Here is a 16,551-nt window from a genome sequence, read left to right as displayed (position 1 = left end):
ACTAGTTTTTTGTCACTAACTATTTTTGTGTGACAAAAATAGTTTTTGGAGACAGCTAACTAATAACTAATAACCTTGCACTCCCACACTCTTGTACGAATACGGTCACGTTTTGCTCATAAATGAATAAACAGATACATCAAATAACCTGAGTGAAAAGGTAAAGGTGATGTTTCTAAATGCAGAGATGACTACTTCTATCTTTTAAATACAGTCTGTGGTTTAAACAGAACTATGTCATGAACGAACAGCGTGTAAACTCGTTTCATGATTCAGTTGAATTATTTATTTATACCAACAACAAAACACACAAAATGCTTCCATCCATCAAATCACTTGTGAAATATTGTTATAAAGTGATGTAATGATGTTTCAGAGAGAATCCGGTCTGGTCACCGACAGGTACTAGAACCGGATGTGGGGTGGCTGATTTCTTTCGGCCCCAGCAGGGCATGTGTAAAGCGGCAGAGTATATAAAGGTGTGAGCCGACACCCGCGTGGCCTCTGCCAGCTGAACATCGCGGTTAGAAAAGAGGGGGATTGGTTTGGAGCTTGCAGCTGTCCGGCGGCACTTCCTGTGGGAATTTTTACAAGCTACCAGGTGGGTGTTTGTTTGAAATGATACGCTGCTGCGTCTGTAGTGATACAATTTGAAATGATGACAATATGAAGGCAAAGTTCTGATCCGCTAAGTGTCTGCTCTTTTGACGCGATATCTGCAGGAAAGTTTGCGTGGATTTTTAATCGGGATTTGACTGCAGCCTGAGGAACCTTGAGCCAAACGCTGTAATTCCTCATATGTTGTTTAATGAAGCCCATTCTGCTGATATGAATCCCTGACAAGTCAGCAGAACAAGTGAGGCTAAAATGAATCACGTGGATGTTTTAAACAAGGCTGTTTAGTTCAAATGAAAATGTACAAAAACCATCTTTTTGCGCACGTTGTTCGCGTTGTTGCGCTTTCTGCTTCTGCTCCTTTCATGATTCATCCAGGGACAGCCGGCTGCTCAGTGGCCGGGATAAATGCTTTGTCACGGGGTTGGCGGCTGCCCAAACTCTTCTGTCCACCCAGCCACTGTTTCTACTGAAACACTGCAAGCAACAACAGGATCTTTCCTCTCCAGCTTTGATGATGTTTTGTTTTTTTCATAGCAGTGTGGAGCTCACTATGGTGCAGCTATCTCCTTCACCTACCCTGGATATCACCTTTCCACCTGAGAAGTCAAAAGGAAGAGAAGAGGACTCGGTCACTGATGGTATCCTGAAGATGGGCTCACCTGCTGGGTTGAACACGCTGCAGCTCAACATGGAAATCTCCACTGCTTACTACGGCTATGAAACCTACATAGAAGATGGCCTCATCTGCCTCAAACACAAAATTCGCAACCTAGAGAAAAAGAAGGTAAGTTTCTGACAGTGCTGTAAAAGTGGGCGCCTGCTGTTTGTGACGCGTGTTGTCCCCACAGCTGAAACTGCTCGGCTACAGGAAGAGACTGAAGCAGGGTGAGGTTCTAAACAAAGATCAAATGGTGAGTCCAGCTAGTAGTGATTTCTTAAATGAGCTCTGTCTCTAGAACCTGCACTGGTGATTTGAGCTTTCCATTTCCATTTTAGGCGGCTGTGGAAAAGTATGAGGAGGTGCTGCACAACTTGGACTTTGCACGAGAGCTCCACAAAACCCTGGATGGCTTGACTCAGAATGTAAATGTGTCTGGTCACTTTGTCTTTATATCCTGGCGAGGCGTTATTATGCCCTGGGTATTAGGTTGCTTGTGCTGTGTTTGGCTCCGGTGCATTAGATAAGCATATCCAAAATTACACCTGGTAATCTGATGATATTGGTGGGCTGTAGGCTGCCCACCCAGTTAGAAATGTAACCTGTGCTCTTTGTTTTGTTTTTGTCTTTCCTTTTGTTTTGATGTCGATCTGGTCTAAAACTGCATTTGAACTGTACTTTGTAAATAAATGCACGTTCATGTCTTCACATGCATTATATAAATTAAACTGTTGTATAGTCAGAAGTCTCACAACTAGCTATAGAATTTGAAAACTCCTTTAATCCTCCCCTGCAGCTGATTAAGGCCCAGAGGAAAGCCATGAAGAAGGAGCAAGTAGCTATAGTGGAGGAAGAGAGGCGACGTCTGGCCACTGTACTCCAGGTCCAGCACCTCCTTGCTAGCCTGCAAAAGGAGCATGTCAGGAGAGACCTTTTGGCCGGCCAGAATCAGGCACCATGCGTTCCAGGCCAGCAGCTACATAGTCTGAGCCAGCTCACCACCTTGCTTGGAGTCAAGAGAGATAACAGACTGAGGTGAGAGTGACCATAAGATGGTGAACTTCCTCCTTTGAAGGTGACGTAGCAACTGAAATGACTGAAACTTCTGACCCGAGTCTTTCACTTCTCATTGGTCATGTCACAATATTTTCAGGAGGCCACAAATTCTGAGCCAAGTTTTCTGCCCTTCTTGAGTGGAAGTTGAGTGTTGACATAGAATTTTTGTAGATGTCAGGCACAGGGTGGCTTGAATTTCAGGATATAGCTACTGACATCTCTTTTCTGTTCGCTGTAGTTTACAAGAGCAAATGGAGCAGGCGGCTCTGGCCTACATGGACCTGTTGGAGGGAAAAGACAAGCCGGTGGCTGGATCCTCGTGTGAGTGCAAAAACCGGAAAGATCTCTAGAGCTCCTGTAATTCTAACATATTAGACACAAAGCCCTACAACCAGCTGCAAAAAGCAATGTCTACAATTCAAAGAACAGCAAGAAAAACACAGCAAAATATTCATAAACCTTCACCTCAGCCTCTTGAAGGTGTTTGGAGGTTTTTGTTTCTGTTTTTCTCTAATCCACAGCTTTTATTTCAGCCTTTCAGGGTATACATGGATATTCTTGCATATAGATTTACCTTACTAAGAATATCTTCCCTACTACTTGCCTTCTTTTTCCTTTTCAGTTAAACAGTTGAAAGAGGAGCTCACCAGGCTGTTGAATTGCGAGTACTTCAGTTGTCTTCCACCTCCTCCAAGCAAGACTCCAGAGGTGGTCCTGAGCTCAGCCAGCCACACTCGTAAGATTCCATAATTACATTTCAATAGCAACTTTTCAGCCATGAAAAACCTTGCATGTGTTACAGGATCGGTGTTTTAGGTTTTTATTTTGTACTTTCCTACCAGCGGGTTGACCAGGTTAGTTTTGGTGGTCCTTGACATTGTTTTGGTGCTTCCTGAGTTTCCTGTCCAGGAATTGACCCAAACTGTACTGTCTTGGAAATGCCCGTGGCAGTCCTTGTTGTGTTCTGTAAGCTAGAAGTACCAGAACCTGTAGCAGGCAAAGAACAACTTCATGTGCTGAAAAATGAGTTAGTCGATCTGCAATATAAGACTGTATAGAGGGAGGTGAGAGATTTCAGACTACGGCCCCTCCTGGCTTTGATTTCTTGCTTGTTTAGACTGCGACTTGCAGCCATCTACATTCCTTTTGTGTAGTTGTATTGGCATCAGGTGTCCCACCTCGGGCTCCTGTTTAACAGTTCTCTGGCCCTTGCACAGCTCCAAGGTTAGTTTTGACAGTGTTGTGATCCCACTCCTGCCCTGTTTCTGCTTAAGCTGAGCTTTAAAAGGCATCACTACATGAAATGTATTTCTGTAACTGCCATATTTTCCCTGAAAAAGTTGACTTCCATATTTCTTTTTCTGCTTTGCCCTGTCAGCCTTACTAAAGTCAAAATCAAATGAAGTTTCAAAGGAGGTAAGCCCAATATTCATTTAGGGTCCCCTCCCCCACCCTTTCCTTCGACTGCATTTCAATGCTCTATATACAAACAGTTCCCAACCCACTGCTCTGTTGTATGCCAGTTTTTCAATAGACTATACGTGAGTGAGAAGGAGCAGGACCCTCCTGACTGCTGGGATATGGAGCTCCCAGGGGAACCTTCATCACCGCAAACTGCAGTCCTCAAACCATGGAGAGGAGCTGCCACTTTAATACCTAAAGTCATTCCATCCACCACAAGGAAGCAGTCTGCAGACTGCAAACTGGTAAAATATAGTCAAACATTTTTGCTCTTCAGTTGTCATCTGCAATGACGAGTAAAACTGGGTGACTTGATGACGACTATTCATTATATTAGTATCAGAATGAATCGAACGGAAGTATAACATGATTTATGCATTCCTCTTCTCATGGTGAAGAACAGGCTGTCTGTGAACAACAGCTCAGTAGGTAGAGATACGAATAAAACGAAACATTAATGCTGTAGTTTAGCAAAGGTAACATTCCAGTGACTGCATTACTTCGGGGGAGGGGACAGCAAAGACTCGCTATTATAAGGAAGGGCTGCAGATGTACTGTAATTCTCTGGGGTGAGCGCACTTATTGAAAGTAGTCAGTTGATCTTAAATTACAAGAACTGATCTGCCAGTATTGGCTCAAAAGCTCAGGTGATTCAAATCCTATTCTTCCCAGAGGAAAGAGAAGAAGGCCAAACAGGAGCAAAATTCAAAGTTGGTGAGTTGAACAGCTGATCTTCACCAGACACGCACATTGATGCTCTGTAAATATTTTTAGGTGTACAAATGAGCCCCTTGTAATTCCTGACAGGTAGTTGGCATGGATATACCTGTGGAAGTTTTCAGTTCTGCATCTGCCTTACCTAAAGATCCCATCCTGAGAAGACAACACCTCGAGGAGCTCATGACAAAGATCCATGGCTCCTTCAGTTTTATGCAGGTGGACTTTGGTTTGCAACTTTCTGTGTGTAACTGGTGGTACTATTGTTGTTTTCAGCTTTGCCAGTGACTGAAGGTTTATTGCTCTGTTTTTTTTTTTTTTTTTTTAAATGCTGTCCTGTTCAGGACTCTCTCCTAGATGGTGAGAGCTCGCCTACAAATGACCAGCTCCGACTGAAGAGACAGCCTTCTGGATCTCCCTCCATTCTGGGTAAATTGAGAAAAAAATTAACAAGGTCTGTTATTCTCAGGTGTCACAAAGTGCTTTATCATATAAAATGCAACAATTAAAATGGCATAGATGAAAGAAACTGCACAGGTGGGCCTTACCTTTTTAAAAGAAGCTTATCAAAGGTCAACAGAGCTTACGTTCAATGGAAGGAGGTCCTTTTGTCCTTATCTAGGCGAAGGTGCCACCAACAAGCATTGACCAGCACAGCTTTGAACTCTGAAAACTAAGAGATCCAACCAAAGTACTCTTTAATGGTAAAGGTATGTTTTTGCTGCATTGGCCGTGTGTTTGGGATCATTGTAAAGCTTGCTAATGCAGCAGTGATTAATAGTTCTCATGATGCAATATAAAGATCAATTTGGAAGGACTGGGTACTTAAAGAGAAAAATTAGAACTTTTATTGTCATCGTAGGGTTGCTCGCACAGCGAAATAAGGTAGCAAGACCACAAAAGTTAAAAAAATATAAGAACACTACACAATGTTTGTCTTCCAGGAAGCATTGTGGGGGCTTTGGTCACGAAGGATAGGGATGGAAGTTGCACATCTGCTGAAATATTGCACAGGGACTGGAATGAATAGCAGCGGCAAAGTGATGGTATGAGAGAGGTCTGCTCACTTTGCATTTATGGTTCTCACAGCCCACGGGTAGAAGCTGTTCTTTGGTCTGTTGGTTTTGCACCTGATGGATCTGAACTTTGTTTTTGTTTTGTTTTTTTAGAGGGCAGAATGTTGAATAGATGGTGGTTAGGATGGAGTCATCTTAGTCTGGTATAATTACACCAACCTTATCTAGATTGTGTACAAAAGATCCAATATAGTTTTGTTTAAATTTAAAAAATAAAACAATCTAAATTGAAAGAAGCAAACCTGGATGGGAAGAGTCTTGGTGGCTGATGATCTGGTGTCACTGGTGAGAGGGGCCGGTGTAGTAATAAACTCACTGGGAGAGTTTAAAGGATGACTACATGAATTCTGTTTTGTCAGGGTTGAGATGGATGAACTTGACTGGTGTTGGAAACATCACTGATGGGAGGCTTTTCGAGTGTGCTGGACCTTACCAGGTGTACAGGTGATTGTCAGCGTGGCTCAGGGGGTATAGCAGGTTGCATTCTACTTGGATCAGTGGTTTGACTTCCCAGCTCATCTAGTCTCCACGTCCATCCTAGGGCTCGATGCTGAACCTCAAATTCCCCCGATTCAGTGTGACTAAAAAGCCATTTGAGTACTCAATAAAAATGTGTTCATCATTTAGCGTGGCAATGCTCCTATGAAGGGGTTGAGCTGCTATAGGGAGATGTAGGATTAAGACAGAACTGTGAAATACACTAAAAAAAAAAAAGACATTTAAATCTATTCTAAACGTAATATTCAGGAAAGCGCTTGCAGGCTTGGGTGTGGCCTATAAATGTACTAGCAGTATATGCAAATGTGATTTGTGTTTTAGCAGTTTGTCGGTCTTTTAGTCATACAAAAGAAATATTGCTTAGATTTTTTTTGAATAAATTTCCTAATATTTTTTGTTTTGTTTTCCATCTCACCTAAACAGCTAAAGCAGGTTTGAGAAGCCCAATTGATGTCCTACCCAAAGCGATGCATGTAAGGAGCTCCTTTCCTTTTTAACAAAGCAGGTGTGACTAAAAATGAGAACAGTTTTTAGTTGTGACATATCCACCTTTCCTATATTCAGTCCACTCCACTGCCCACCAGGCTTACAGAGCGCAGAGTCAGTCTGACCAATGGAAATCGGAGCCTGGAGACCTGTGACATAGAACTTTCCCCAAAGGCCCTACCTCATGTAAGGAGCCATTCGTTTCAATATAAAGTTATACTCTGCATTCTGTGTGCCTCTCTTAAGCTTTGTTGTCAATCTAGGAGTCTCTCCAGTTGGCTGAAAAAGAGATTTTTCCTTCACCGCCACTGTTTCGCCGGGAGTCGACTGCCTCCAGCAATCTGGAGGAGAAGAGCTGTCCTATGGTAGATTAGTTTAGCCACCATCGGAGAACTTCTTCTGTGAAGTGTTGCCAGAATACTTTATTTTGTTTCTTTTAACCTTCCCAGACACCAGTAACAGATTCAGGGAAGCAGTCGCCCTGTAATGGGGTAACATCCTGCACTTCCACCCCCCCTCAGGGACAGACTTTCTCTACACCGCCCACCAGGCGATCTCTGACCTCTGCACAGTTTCAGAACATCCAGTCAGTAAGTTTCATCAAAGTATCATTCAGACTTTGATCATTGGTGGCTAAAGTCAAAGTGCAGGGCTGTAGCTCCTCTCTGAGATGCGATTCAGACGGTGTTGATATAAAAAGATGAGGTGAGATAAGATCTCACTGTACGCAAGAAATAGAGCTGAGACTTCTCACACATGGTGCAGCTCAGGATAAGAGATTCTGATTAAAGATCTTGTGGTGTCAGCAAATGGGTCAAAGGCTGTTAGTGGGTATTATATCTCCATTTTACTGGGTGTCTGAACATGTGTTGCTGTTCCAGCTGTAGTCTCTGGGTGTTCACAAACTTAAAGTTGGTGGAAGTCTTAAGATGGGTAATTTTTGAGAACCATGTGCATGAACCATCATATTTAAAATTGACATCTCATCTAAAATATTTTTGTGGTTCAGTTCTGGAAAGTAAGATTCTAATATTTTAATAGTTAGTACCACAAACTATTAAACACCCATACAGCTTATGGATGTATGAATGCTAAACAAGCTCATTAGCCTACATTTTCTCAATGTCTGTTTTGTGACTTCCAAAAAAAACCAGCTCCTCGAGGTTTTTGTTGGTTGTGTTTTTTCTGCTTTCTGTAGGTCTTTAAAGTGAGCACCTCCTTAACTCAGACGGGGGAGGTGACCTATAAACCAGATTCTGTTTTCACTGAGCCCAGATACACCACTGCCAGCACCCAGACACCACCCGAGTTTGCCCCCTCAGAGGAGGAGGCACAGCCAGGTATGTTGAGTTTTGCATTCTTGGCTTTGTGTCCTCACTGCTAGACCGGTCGTCATCATCGAGATGCATTTTCTCTAGTGTACCAGTCGGATTACTCGGTGGGTCATGGTGGACAGATCTTTCAGTCTCCAAGCCAGTCGGGTGGTGTGACTCGACCCAGCCAATCATACTACACCAGAGGCTCTGTGAGAGGTATGGCACGTGGTGGCAAGGCACTGGCTCAAACCTTTCGCTCCTCTGGGTGGCAACGAGGTATTGGTCTTGTTTTTTTTTTGTTTTTTTTTGTTTGGTTTTTTTTGTTTCATTTTTGGTTTGTTTGTGGTGGTTTTTTGTTGTTGTGCGTTTCCTCACCCCACCCCAAGCTGTGGCTGTGCCTCTGTGCAGAAGGGCTCGTCCTGTTCAAAGGGAGTTCTTCTTCCCTACAACCAGTGTTTTTATGTGTGAAGTTTTCCTTAATATTGTGGGGTTATGACCTTCTCATCAAGCATCTTTGTGAACTGGCACAATTTAAACTGAGGTTTTCTTAAACTAGTTTCTGATTACAGGAGGATCCTACATCTCTCCAACTCATCTCAGGGACTCTGGTCCCCTCCTCTATGCAGCTAGAGTAAGTCAACCTATCTTTTAACATTTTATAATCCCAGCACAAATGATGGATTAAATATGGCCATAAACCAAAAAGGCATTTCATTAAATGACCCAAGCAAAGGATGGGAAACCTACTTGACAAGCAAATCAATTTATTTACAGAAGTGAAGCTGCTCACTAAGTAAAAGCACAACTTATTCAAGTCCTGCAGTTTTCATACTAGTCTGTTCATGTGGAAAGGGAACACGTTTTGTTTCTATATGGGGGCAGTTTTTCTGTAAGCACAATCTGTTTTGAGGAAGTTTGCAGCTTTAAAATTCATAATCAAGTAGATCATCAGAAGCGGTGTGTAGAAGTGTATTTGCTTATACAAAGTAGGCTGCACAATCGCAAACAGTTGTGGGGTATGTTGACTGTGTTGGTTGCCATAACAAGTAATCATCAGCACTCACCAAAAGCTTTGAACAATGCCTGACTTTTATATAAAATCATTTTTTAAAGGTAATAACAAAATATAAAATTCCAGTTTGTGTCAGACAGCTGCTCACAATTTAGATTCAAAGCAGGAAGTATAGAGGGCCCATTCCATGAAAATCAACTGAAAAGAGACTACCACAGAGATGACTCTGCAACTTGAATGAAGATGCAAAATTTTCCATTTTACAGAATTTTTATTTTTCAACTTAGATTTTATACCAAGCGCATCTTCTGTCCTTGTTTCCTTCTGTGTAAAAGTCACTGTTGTGCTTCTGTGGCCTTTTTCTCAGGACTCGGGGTACCAGCACAACTACAGGCGAGCAGGGAGACATAACAACAGTGGTAGGAACCATTGTCTTTTCTGCTACAGCTTCCACTTCCATTTTTGATTTTAAGTTTGTTGCCACCAACATATTTCCACAGCCAAATTCTCAAATTTGGGATTTGATGTTTTCTTCCTGCAGTTAAAAATAATCAACATGGCATTCTGTGTCATCTCAACTCCACAGCAGCCTGGAGTGATTCTTCTCAGGTGAGCAGCCCAGACAGGGAGGGAGCGTTCACAATTGTGGACTCGGGTCATGGGGATTCCCTGTCTGTTTCCACTGTGGAGGTCCCACTCACTCCACATGGACACCACCACACCGCCTTGCTGCCTATGCAGCTCTACCCACTCTCCCAGCCTCTGCGAGTGGCCTTCACTGCCTCTCGCACTGCCAACTTCGCTCCAGGAAATCTCGACCAGCCGATTGTATTTGACCAGCTCCATAGCAACCTAGGGGAGATGTACGATACCCACATTGGCCGCTTTACCTGCCCTGTGAATGGAACCTATGTCTTTATCTTCCACATCCTGAAGCTTGCCATCAATGTGCCACTCTACATTAACCTCATGCGCAACGAGGAGGTGATGGTGTCGGCATACGCCAACGATGGAGCCCCAGACCATGAAACGGCCAGCAACCACGCCATTTTGCCGCTTTTCCAAGGAGACCAGGTGTGGCTCAGGTTGCATCGTGGAGCCATCTATGGCAGCACTTGGAAGTACAGCACCTTCTCTGGGTTTCTGCTGTACCAGGATTGAGTAGCAGTCAGCCTGATGGGACTCTTCTTCCAGTGTGTGGACTGTTTGCTTTGCATTGAATGGTGACTGCACTGACGTTTGAGTATAGTGGTCAGGCTGCATGCTAATGCATAAAACTTGTTCACAACATGGGTGAGAGTATAGATTATACACTTTGACCACTTACACAACTTACCTGTTTTCAAATGGGGTCTGTTACCAATTGACAAACCAGGCAGACCAAATAAAAACCATTGTGATGAACTCCCACTTTGACTGATACAGTTACACCGTCTGCTGTAAAGCGGCACCTGCAAGAATGGAATCATTTTGTGCCTTTTTGTTCAATGAATGTTTGCATTGACCAGATGTTAACCTCAAGTCATTCATTTAGTTCAACATATCAGGTGAATTGACAAACTGTATTTGCAGCACTTTGCTTGATGCTGTGCTCCTATCCATTCATTCTTACTGAGGAAAGGATTGTTCTTGGTGGTGGGTGTGGTGTCAAACACTAAAGGCAAAATTGTAGCACTGTCTACTGTGAAGGTATAAAAGAGGTCTCTTGCTGAAATAAAAGATGAGCAGTGAAGTGTAGTGGTTTTTGTGTTTTTATTATTTAAGTTTAAAAAAAAAAAAAAAAAAAAAAAAAAACCAAAAACACTCTTGGGTTACATTACTTAAGCAGGTTTGTTTAAGAGCCAGTTCACAGCTGAAGAAGCCTCCTGGATGAGGTGAAATGTCTTCACAAAACTTCAAAAAGCCCTACTCAAGTACATACAAAAATGCTCTATAAGAACCATTCCGCACATGAGTATTAAGTGCGTCATTAAACATAAAGCCACTGGTGAGTGGTTGTAACCACAGTGACGCTTATTCTCTCAAACAGGTGGTGATATAGAGCTCCACGTGAAGTACACTTCCCAAACAAGTCGGCTAAACTTGGAGGGTACCAATCTGTCCAGTTAAGAAGCATAAATTAGCATTTTACTTAAATGAGTCTGAGGAGTCAACATTGTGCAGCCAGCAACATCATCCAGTATAATCGGTTTGGTAATGGGGACAGTTTGCCAAAAAGTACCCCCTCTGCTGTTAGATACCAGAAAGAAATCCTGAGATGTAGACAGACAGGAACTCGATGACACAAAAAGTTGGTTATGGAATTTAACTTAGTTTTATGCTGGGACCAATGCTTTTCACATGATCAGAGTTTCCCTTACACAAAACAATGAAAAGAATATGTAGTATATTTGCAGCTCTGGAGGCCAGGATTACTGAATTGGAGACTCTGCTTCGCACCCTTCATTCACCCGTAGCTAGCCAGGCCCCTGTAGCTGGTGCAGCCGAAGATGGCGTAGGCCCCGCTGGCTGTTCCCCGGCAGATCCCAAGCAGCTGGGGAAAGAGGGCGGCTGGGTGACGGTCAGGAGGAAGCATAGTCCTAAACAGAAGCCCCAGGTACACCACCAACCTGTTCATGTGTCTAACCGTTTTTCCCCACTCGGCGACACACCCGCCGGGGGTCAAACTCTGGTAATTGGTGATTCTGTTCTCAGACATGTGAAGCTAGAGACAATACAGTATCCACATCTGAACCGAAGAGTAAAACAGTGAAATGTGGATTATTAAATATTAGGTCTCTCTCCAAGTCTCTGTTAGTACATGACTTAATAATTGATCAACAAATCGTTTACTCTGCCCTACAGAAACCTGGTTGCAGCCGGATGATTATGTTAGTTTAAATGAATCAACACCCCCGAGTCATTCTAACTACCAGAAACCTCGAAGCACAGGCCGAGGGGGCGGTGTGGCAGCAATTTTTCACACCAGCCTATTAATCAACCAAAGACCCAGACAGACTTTTAATTCATTTGAAAGCCTGATGCTTAGCCTCGTCCACCCCAGCTGTAAAACTCAGAAACCAGTCTTACTTGTTATCATCTATCGTCCACCTGGGCCTTACACAGAGTTTCTGTCTGATTTCTCAGACTTTATATCTAATTTAGTTCTGAGCTCAGATAAAATAATTATTGTGGGTGATTTTAACATCCATGTAGATGCTAAAAATGACAGCCTCAACATGGCATTTAATCTGTTATTAGACTCAATTGGTTTCTCTCAAAATGTAAAAGAACCCACCCACCACTTTAATCACACTCTAGATCTTGTTTTAACATAAGGCATAGACACTGAACATTTAACAGTGTTTCCTGAAAACCCTCTCCTGTCTGATCATTTCCTGATAACATTTACATTTACAATAATTGATTACACAGCGGTGGAGAGTAGACTTTATCAAAGTAGATGTCTTTCTGAAAGCGCTGTAGCTAAGTTTAAGAATGTAATCCACCCACTGTTATCATCTTCAATGCCCTGTACCAACACAGAGCAGAGCAGCTATCTGAACGCTACCCCAACAGAGTTCGATTATCTTGTTAATAATTTTACCTCCTCACTACGTACGACTCTGGATACTGTAGCTCCTGTGAAAACTAAGGTCTCTAATCAGAAGTACCTGACTCCGTGGTATAATTCTCAAACACGTAGCCTAAAGCAGATGACTCGTAATCTGGAGAGGAAATGGCGTGTCACAAATTTAGAGGATCATCATTTAGCCTGGAGAAATAGTTTGTTACTTTATAAGAAAGCTCTCCACAAAGCCAGAACATCTTACTATTCATCACTGATTGAAGAAAATAAGAACAACCCCAGGTTTCTCTTCAGCTCTGTAGCCAGGCTGACAAACAGTCAGAGCTCTGTTGAGCCAACCATCCCTTTAACGTTAACTAGTAATGACTTCATGAACTTCTTCACAAATAAAATTCTTATCATTAGAGAAAAAATTACCAATAATCATCCCACAGATGTAATATTATCTACAGCTACTCTTAGTACCATTGATGTTAAGTTAGACTCTTTTTCTCCAATTGATCTTTCTGAGTTAACTTCAATAATTACTTCCTCCAAACTATCAACATGTCTTTTAGACCCCATTCCTACAAAACTGCTCAAAGAAGTCCTGCCATTAATTTATTCTTCGATCTTAAATATGATCAACCTATCTCTAATGATCGGCTATGTACCACAGGCCTTCAAGCTGGCTGTAGTTAAACCTTTACTCAAAAAGCATCTCTAGACCCAGCAGTCTTAGCTAATTATAGGCCAATCTCCAACCTTCCTTTCATATCAAACATCCTTGAAAGAGTAGTTGTCAAACAGCTAACAGATCATCTGCAGAGGAATGGTTTATTTGAAGAGTTTCAGTCAGGTTTCAGAGTTCATCACAGCACAGAAACAGCTTTAGTGAAGGTTACAAATGATCTTCTTATGGCCTCTGACAGTGGACTCATCTCTGTGCTTGTCCTGCTAGACCTCAGTGCAGCGCTCGATACTGTCGACCATAATATCCTATTAGAGCGATTAGAACATGCTGTAGGTATTACAGGTACTGTGCTGCAGTGGTTTGTATCATATCTATCTCATAGACTCCAGTTTGTGCATGTAAATGGAGAGTCCTCTTCACACACTGAGGTTAATTATGGAGTTCCACAGGGTTCAGTGCTAGGACCGATTCTGTTTACATTATACATGCTTCCCTTAGGCAGCATCATTAGAAGATATAGCATACATTTACACTGCTATGCTGATGACACCCAGCTCTATCTGTCCATGAAGCCAGATAACACACACCAATGAGTTAAACTGCAGGAATGTCTTAAAGACATAAAGACCTGGATGGCCGCTAACTTTCTGCTTCTTAATTCAGATAAAACTGAGGTTATTGTACTCGGCTTAGAAATATGGTATCTAACCAGATTCTTACTCTGGATGGCATTACCTTGGCCTCCAGTAACACTGTGAGGAACCTTGGAGTCATTTTTGACCAGGACATGTCCTTCAACGCACATATTAAACAAATATGTAAGACTGCGTTCTTCCATTTGCGCAACATCTCTAAAATTAGAAATATCCTGTCTCAGAGTGACGCTGAAACACTAGTTCTTCCATTTATTACTTTCAAACTGGACGACTGTAATTCATTATTATCAGGAAGTCCTAAAAACTCCCTGAAAAGCCTTCAGCTAATCCAAAATGCTGCAGCAAGAGTCCTGACAGGGACTAGAAAGAGAGAGCAGATTTCTCCTGTTTTGGCTTCCTGTTAAATCCAGAATTCAAAATCCTGCTCCTCACATACAAGGTCTTAAATAATCAGGCCCCATCTTATCTTAATGGCCTTGTAGTACCATATCACCCTATTAGAGCACTTCGCTCTCGCTCTGCAGGCTTACTTGTTGTTCCTAGAGTATTTAAAAGTAGAATGGGAGGCAGAGCCTTCAGTTTTCAGGCCCCTCTTCTGTGGAACCAGCTTCCAGTTTGGATTCAGGAGACAGACACTATCTCTACTTTCAAGATTAGGCTTCAAACTTTCCTTTTTGCTAAAGCATATAGTTAGGGCTGGACCAGGTGACCCTGAATCCTCCCTTAGTTATGCTGCAATAGACGTAGGCTGCCGGGAGATTCCCATGATGCATTGAGTTTTTCCTTTCCAGTCACCTTTCTCACTCACTATGTATTAATAGACCTCTCTGCATTGAATCATATCTGTTATTAACCTCTGTCTCTCTTCCACAGCATGTCTTTATCCTGTCTTCCTTCTCTCCCCCCAACCAATCACAGCAGATGGCCCCGCCCCTCCCTGAGCCTGGTTCTGCCGGAGGTTTCTTCCTGTTAAAAGGGAGTTTTTCCTTCCCACTGTCACCAAAGTGCTTGCTCATAGGGGGTCACATGATTGTTGGGTTTTTCTCTGTATGTATGAAGCGCCTTCAGGCGACTTTTGTTGTGATTTGGCGCTATATAAATAAAATTGAATTGAATATGTTTTTTTCTATGGAGGTGATACACACATCCAGATGACACAAATCAACTAGTTTAACTACAGGCATCCATAACTTGCTACTTTTAAATTCTGAGAACTCTGAGTTTATTGCACTTTGGCCTAAAAATCTTCTATTTCTTCATTTCCATTTAATACTTGTACAGCTGCTGTTATTGTATATTTATATTTGTATTTCTTCATACATTCTTAAATATTTCTATACTGTGTATTGTGTATTTTGTTGTACAGTTATTTTATTTTCAACTTTAACATATATTTTATCTTCTTTCCCAGTTAAATTTACCCTTCATTCTAATTTGTGTTGTACAGTTATTTCAGTTTTATATTTTATTTTATTCCATCCTAGTTAAATTTACCCTTTTTAATTTTCATATTTATGTCTCCGGTTCTGTTCATAATTTTTATGGACAGGATTTCTAGGCGCAGCCAAGTGGCGGAGGGCTTTCGCTTTGGTGGCCTCAGAATCTCATCTCTGATTTTTGCAGATGATGTGGTTCTGTTGGCTTCATCGGGTGAGGGCCTCCAGCTCGCACTGGAACGGTTCGCAGCCGAGTGTGAAGCAGCAGGAATGAGGATCAGCACCTCCAAATCTGAGGCCATGGTTCTCAGCCGGAAAAGGGTGGAGTGCCCACTCCGGGTCGGGGATGAGTTCCTGCCACAAGTGGAGGAGTTCAAGTATCTCGGGGTCTTGTTCGCGAGTGATGGGAGAAGGGAGCCGGAGATCGACAGACGGATTGGGGCTGCAGCTGCAGTAATGCGGACGCTGCACCGGTCCGTCCGTCGTGGGAGCTGAGTGTAAAAGCGAAGCTCTCAATTTACCGGTCGATCTACGTCCCTACCCTCACCTATGGCCACGAGCTGTGGGTAGTGACCGAAAGAACGAGATCGCGGATACAAGCGGCAGAAATGAGCTTCCTCCGAAGGGTGGCTGGCCTCTCCCTTAGAGATAGGGTGAGAAGTTCGGCCATCCGGGAGGGGCTCAGAGTAGAGCAGCTGCTCCTCCACATCGAAAGGAGCCAGCTGAGGTGGTTCGGGCATCTGACAAGGATGCCCCCTGGGCGCCTCCTGGGTGAGGTGTTCCAGGCATGTCCCACCGGGAGGAGGCCCCGGGGCAGACCCAGGACACGCTGGAGAGATTATATCTCTCGGCTGGCCTGGGAACGCCTTGGTATTCCCCCGGATAAGCTGGAGGAGGTGGCTGGGGAGAGGGAGGTCTGGGCCTCTTTGCTTAGGCTGCTGCCCCCACGACCCGGCCTCGGATAAAGCGGATGAAGATGGATGGATGGATGGATTTATTTCCTATCCTATTCATAGCCTTTTCTTTTTTTCTTTAGGTCACGAGCAGTTGTGTAAGCATTTCACTGCATATCGTACTGTGTATGACTGTGTGTGTGACAAATAAAATTAGAATTTTTAAACATGATCTCTAATGAGTCTCTCTCTTGCAAGCAGGTAAAGCACTGCATGTGTTATATAACTATCTGTGAAACTGAAAAGAAAAACTCTACTCCTCCAAAGGAGAAATTCATTAGTTACAACAGGATAACAAGATTAGAATTTCAGCTGTTACAAAGAGTATTTGTAGCAACATTTTTGACTGACATGAGATAAATACTTT

At 42.9% G+C, this 16,551-nt stretch overlaps 1 protein-coding gene across 4 annotated transcripts; it reads left to right on the top strand.

Annotated features, from left to right (window-relative positions):
* The first annotated feature begins 440 nt into the window (after positions 1–440).
* On the top strand, positions 441–10,630 carry caprin2 (caprin family member 2). Of its 4 annotated transcripts, none has more exons than XM_085387197.1 (21): positions 441–601; positions 1,153–1,402; positions 1,467–1,529; positions 1,615–1,701; positions 2,073–2,311; positions 2,571–2,653; positions 2,955–3,068; positions 3,711–3,748; positions 3,856–4,038; positions 4,466–4,507; positions 4,601–4,729; positions 4,855–4,939; positions 6,508–6,557; positions 6,649–6,756; positions 6,834–6,935; positions 7,020–7,160; positions 7,769–7,910; positions 7,989–8,102; positions 8,456–8,517; positions 9,266–9,317; positions 9,485–10,630. In XM_085387197.1, exons 2-21 carry the CDS (start codon positions 1,169–1,171, stop codon positions 10,057–10,059), a joined length of 2,643 nt encoding a protein of 880 aa, XP_085243323.1. In that variant the 5' UTR covers positions 441–601; positions 1,153–1,168; the 3' UTR covers positions 10,060–10,630. The 4 variants fall into 4 exon arrangements, with proteins under 4 accessions (XP_085243323.1, XP_085243324.1, XP_085243322.1 ...); XM_085387196.1 differs by having other exon boundaries at positions 442–601; positions 1,156–1,402; positions 7,989–8,162; XM_085387195.1 differs by having other exon boundaries at positions 442–601; positions 7,989–8,162.
* Positions 10,631–16,551: the final 5,921 nt, after the last annotated feature.

This window comes from Rhamphochromis longiceps, linkage group LG17, assembly GCF_057381845.1.
Source record: "Rhamphochromis longiceps isolate RC_006_pf linkage group LG17, R_longiceps_female_GT1.1, whole genome shotgun sequence".
NCBI classification, from domain to species: Eukaryota; Metazoa; Chordata; class Actinopteri; order Cichliformes; family Cichlidae; genus Rhamphochromis; species Rhamphochromis longiceps.
This window is presented reverse-complemented; position numbering and strand designations above follow the sequence as displayed.

Bases quoted from the DNA above. Each gene is read 5' to 3' on its own strand.
- caprin2 (XM_085387196.1), top strand. From the start codon at position 1,169: ATGGTGCAGCTATCTCCTTCACCTACCCTGGATATCACCTTTCCACCT. The intron at 7,911-7,988 runs GTATGTTGAGTT...CATTTTCTCTAG, and splicing joins AGAGGAGGAGGCACAGCCAG to TGTACCAGTCGGATTACTCG. The intron at 8,518-9,265 runs GTAAGTCAACCT...CCTTTTTCTCAG, and splicing joins CCCTCCTCTATGCAGCTAGA to GACTCGGGGTACCAGCACAA.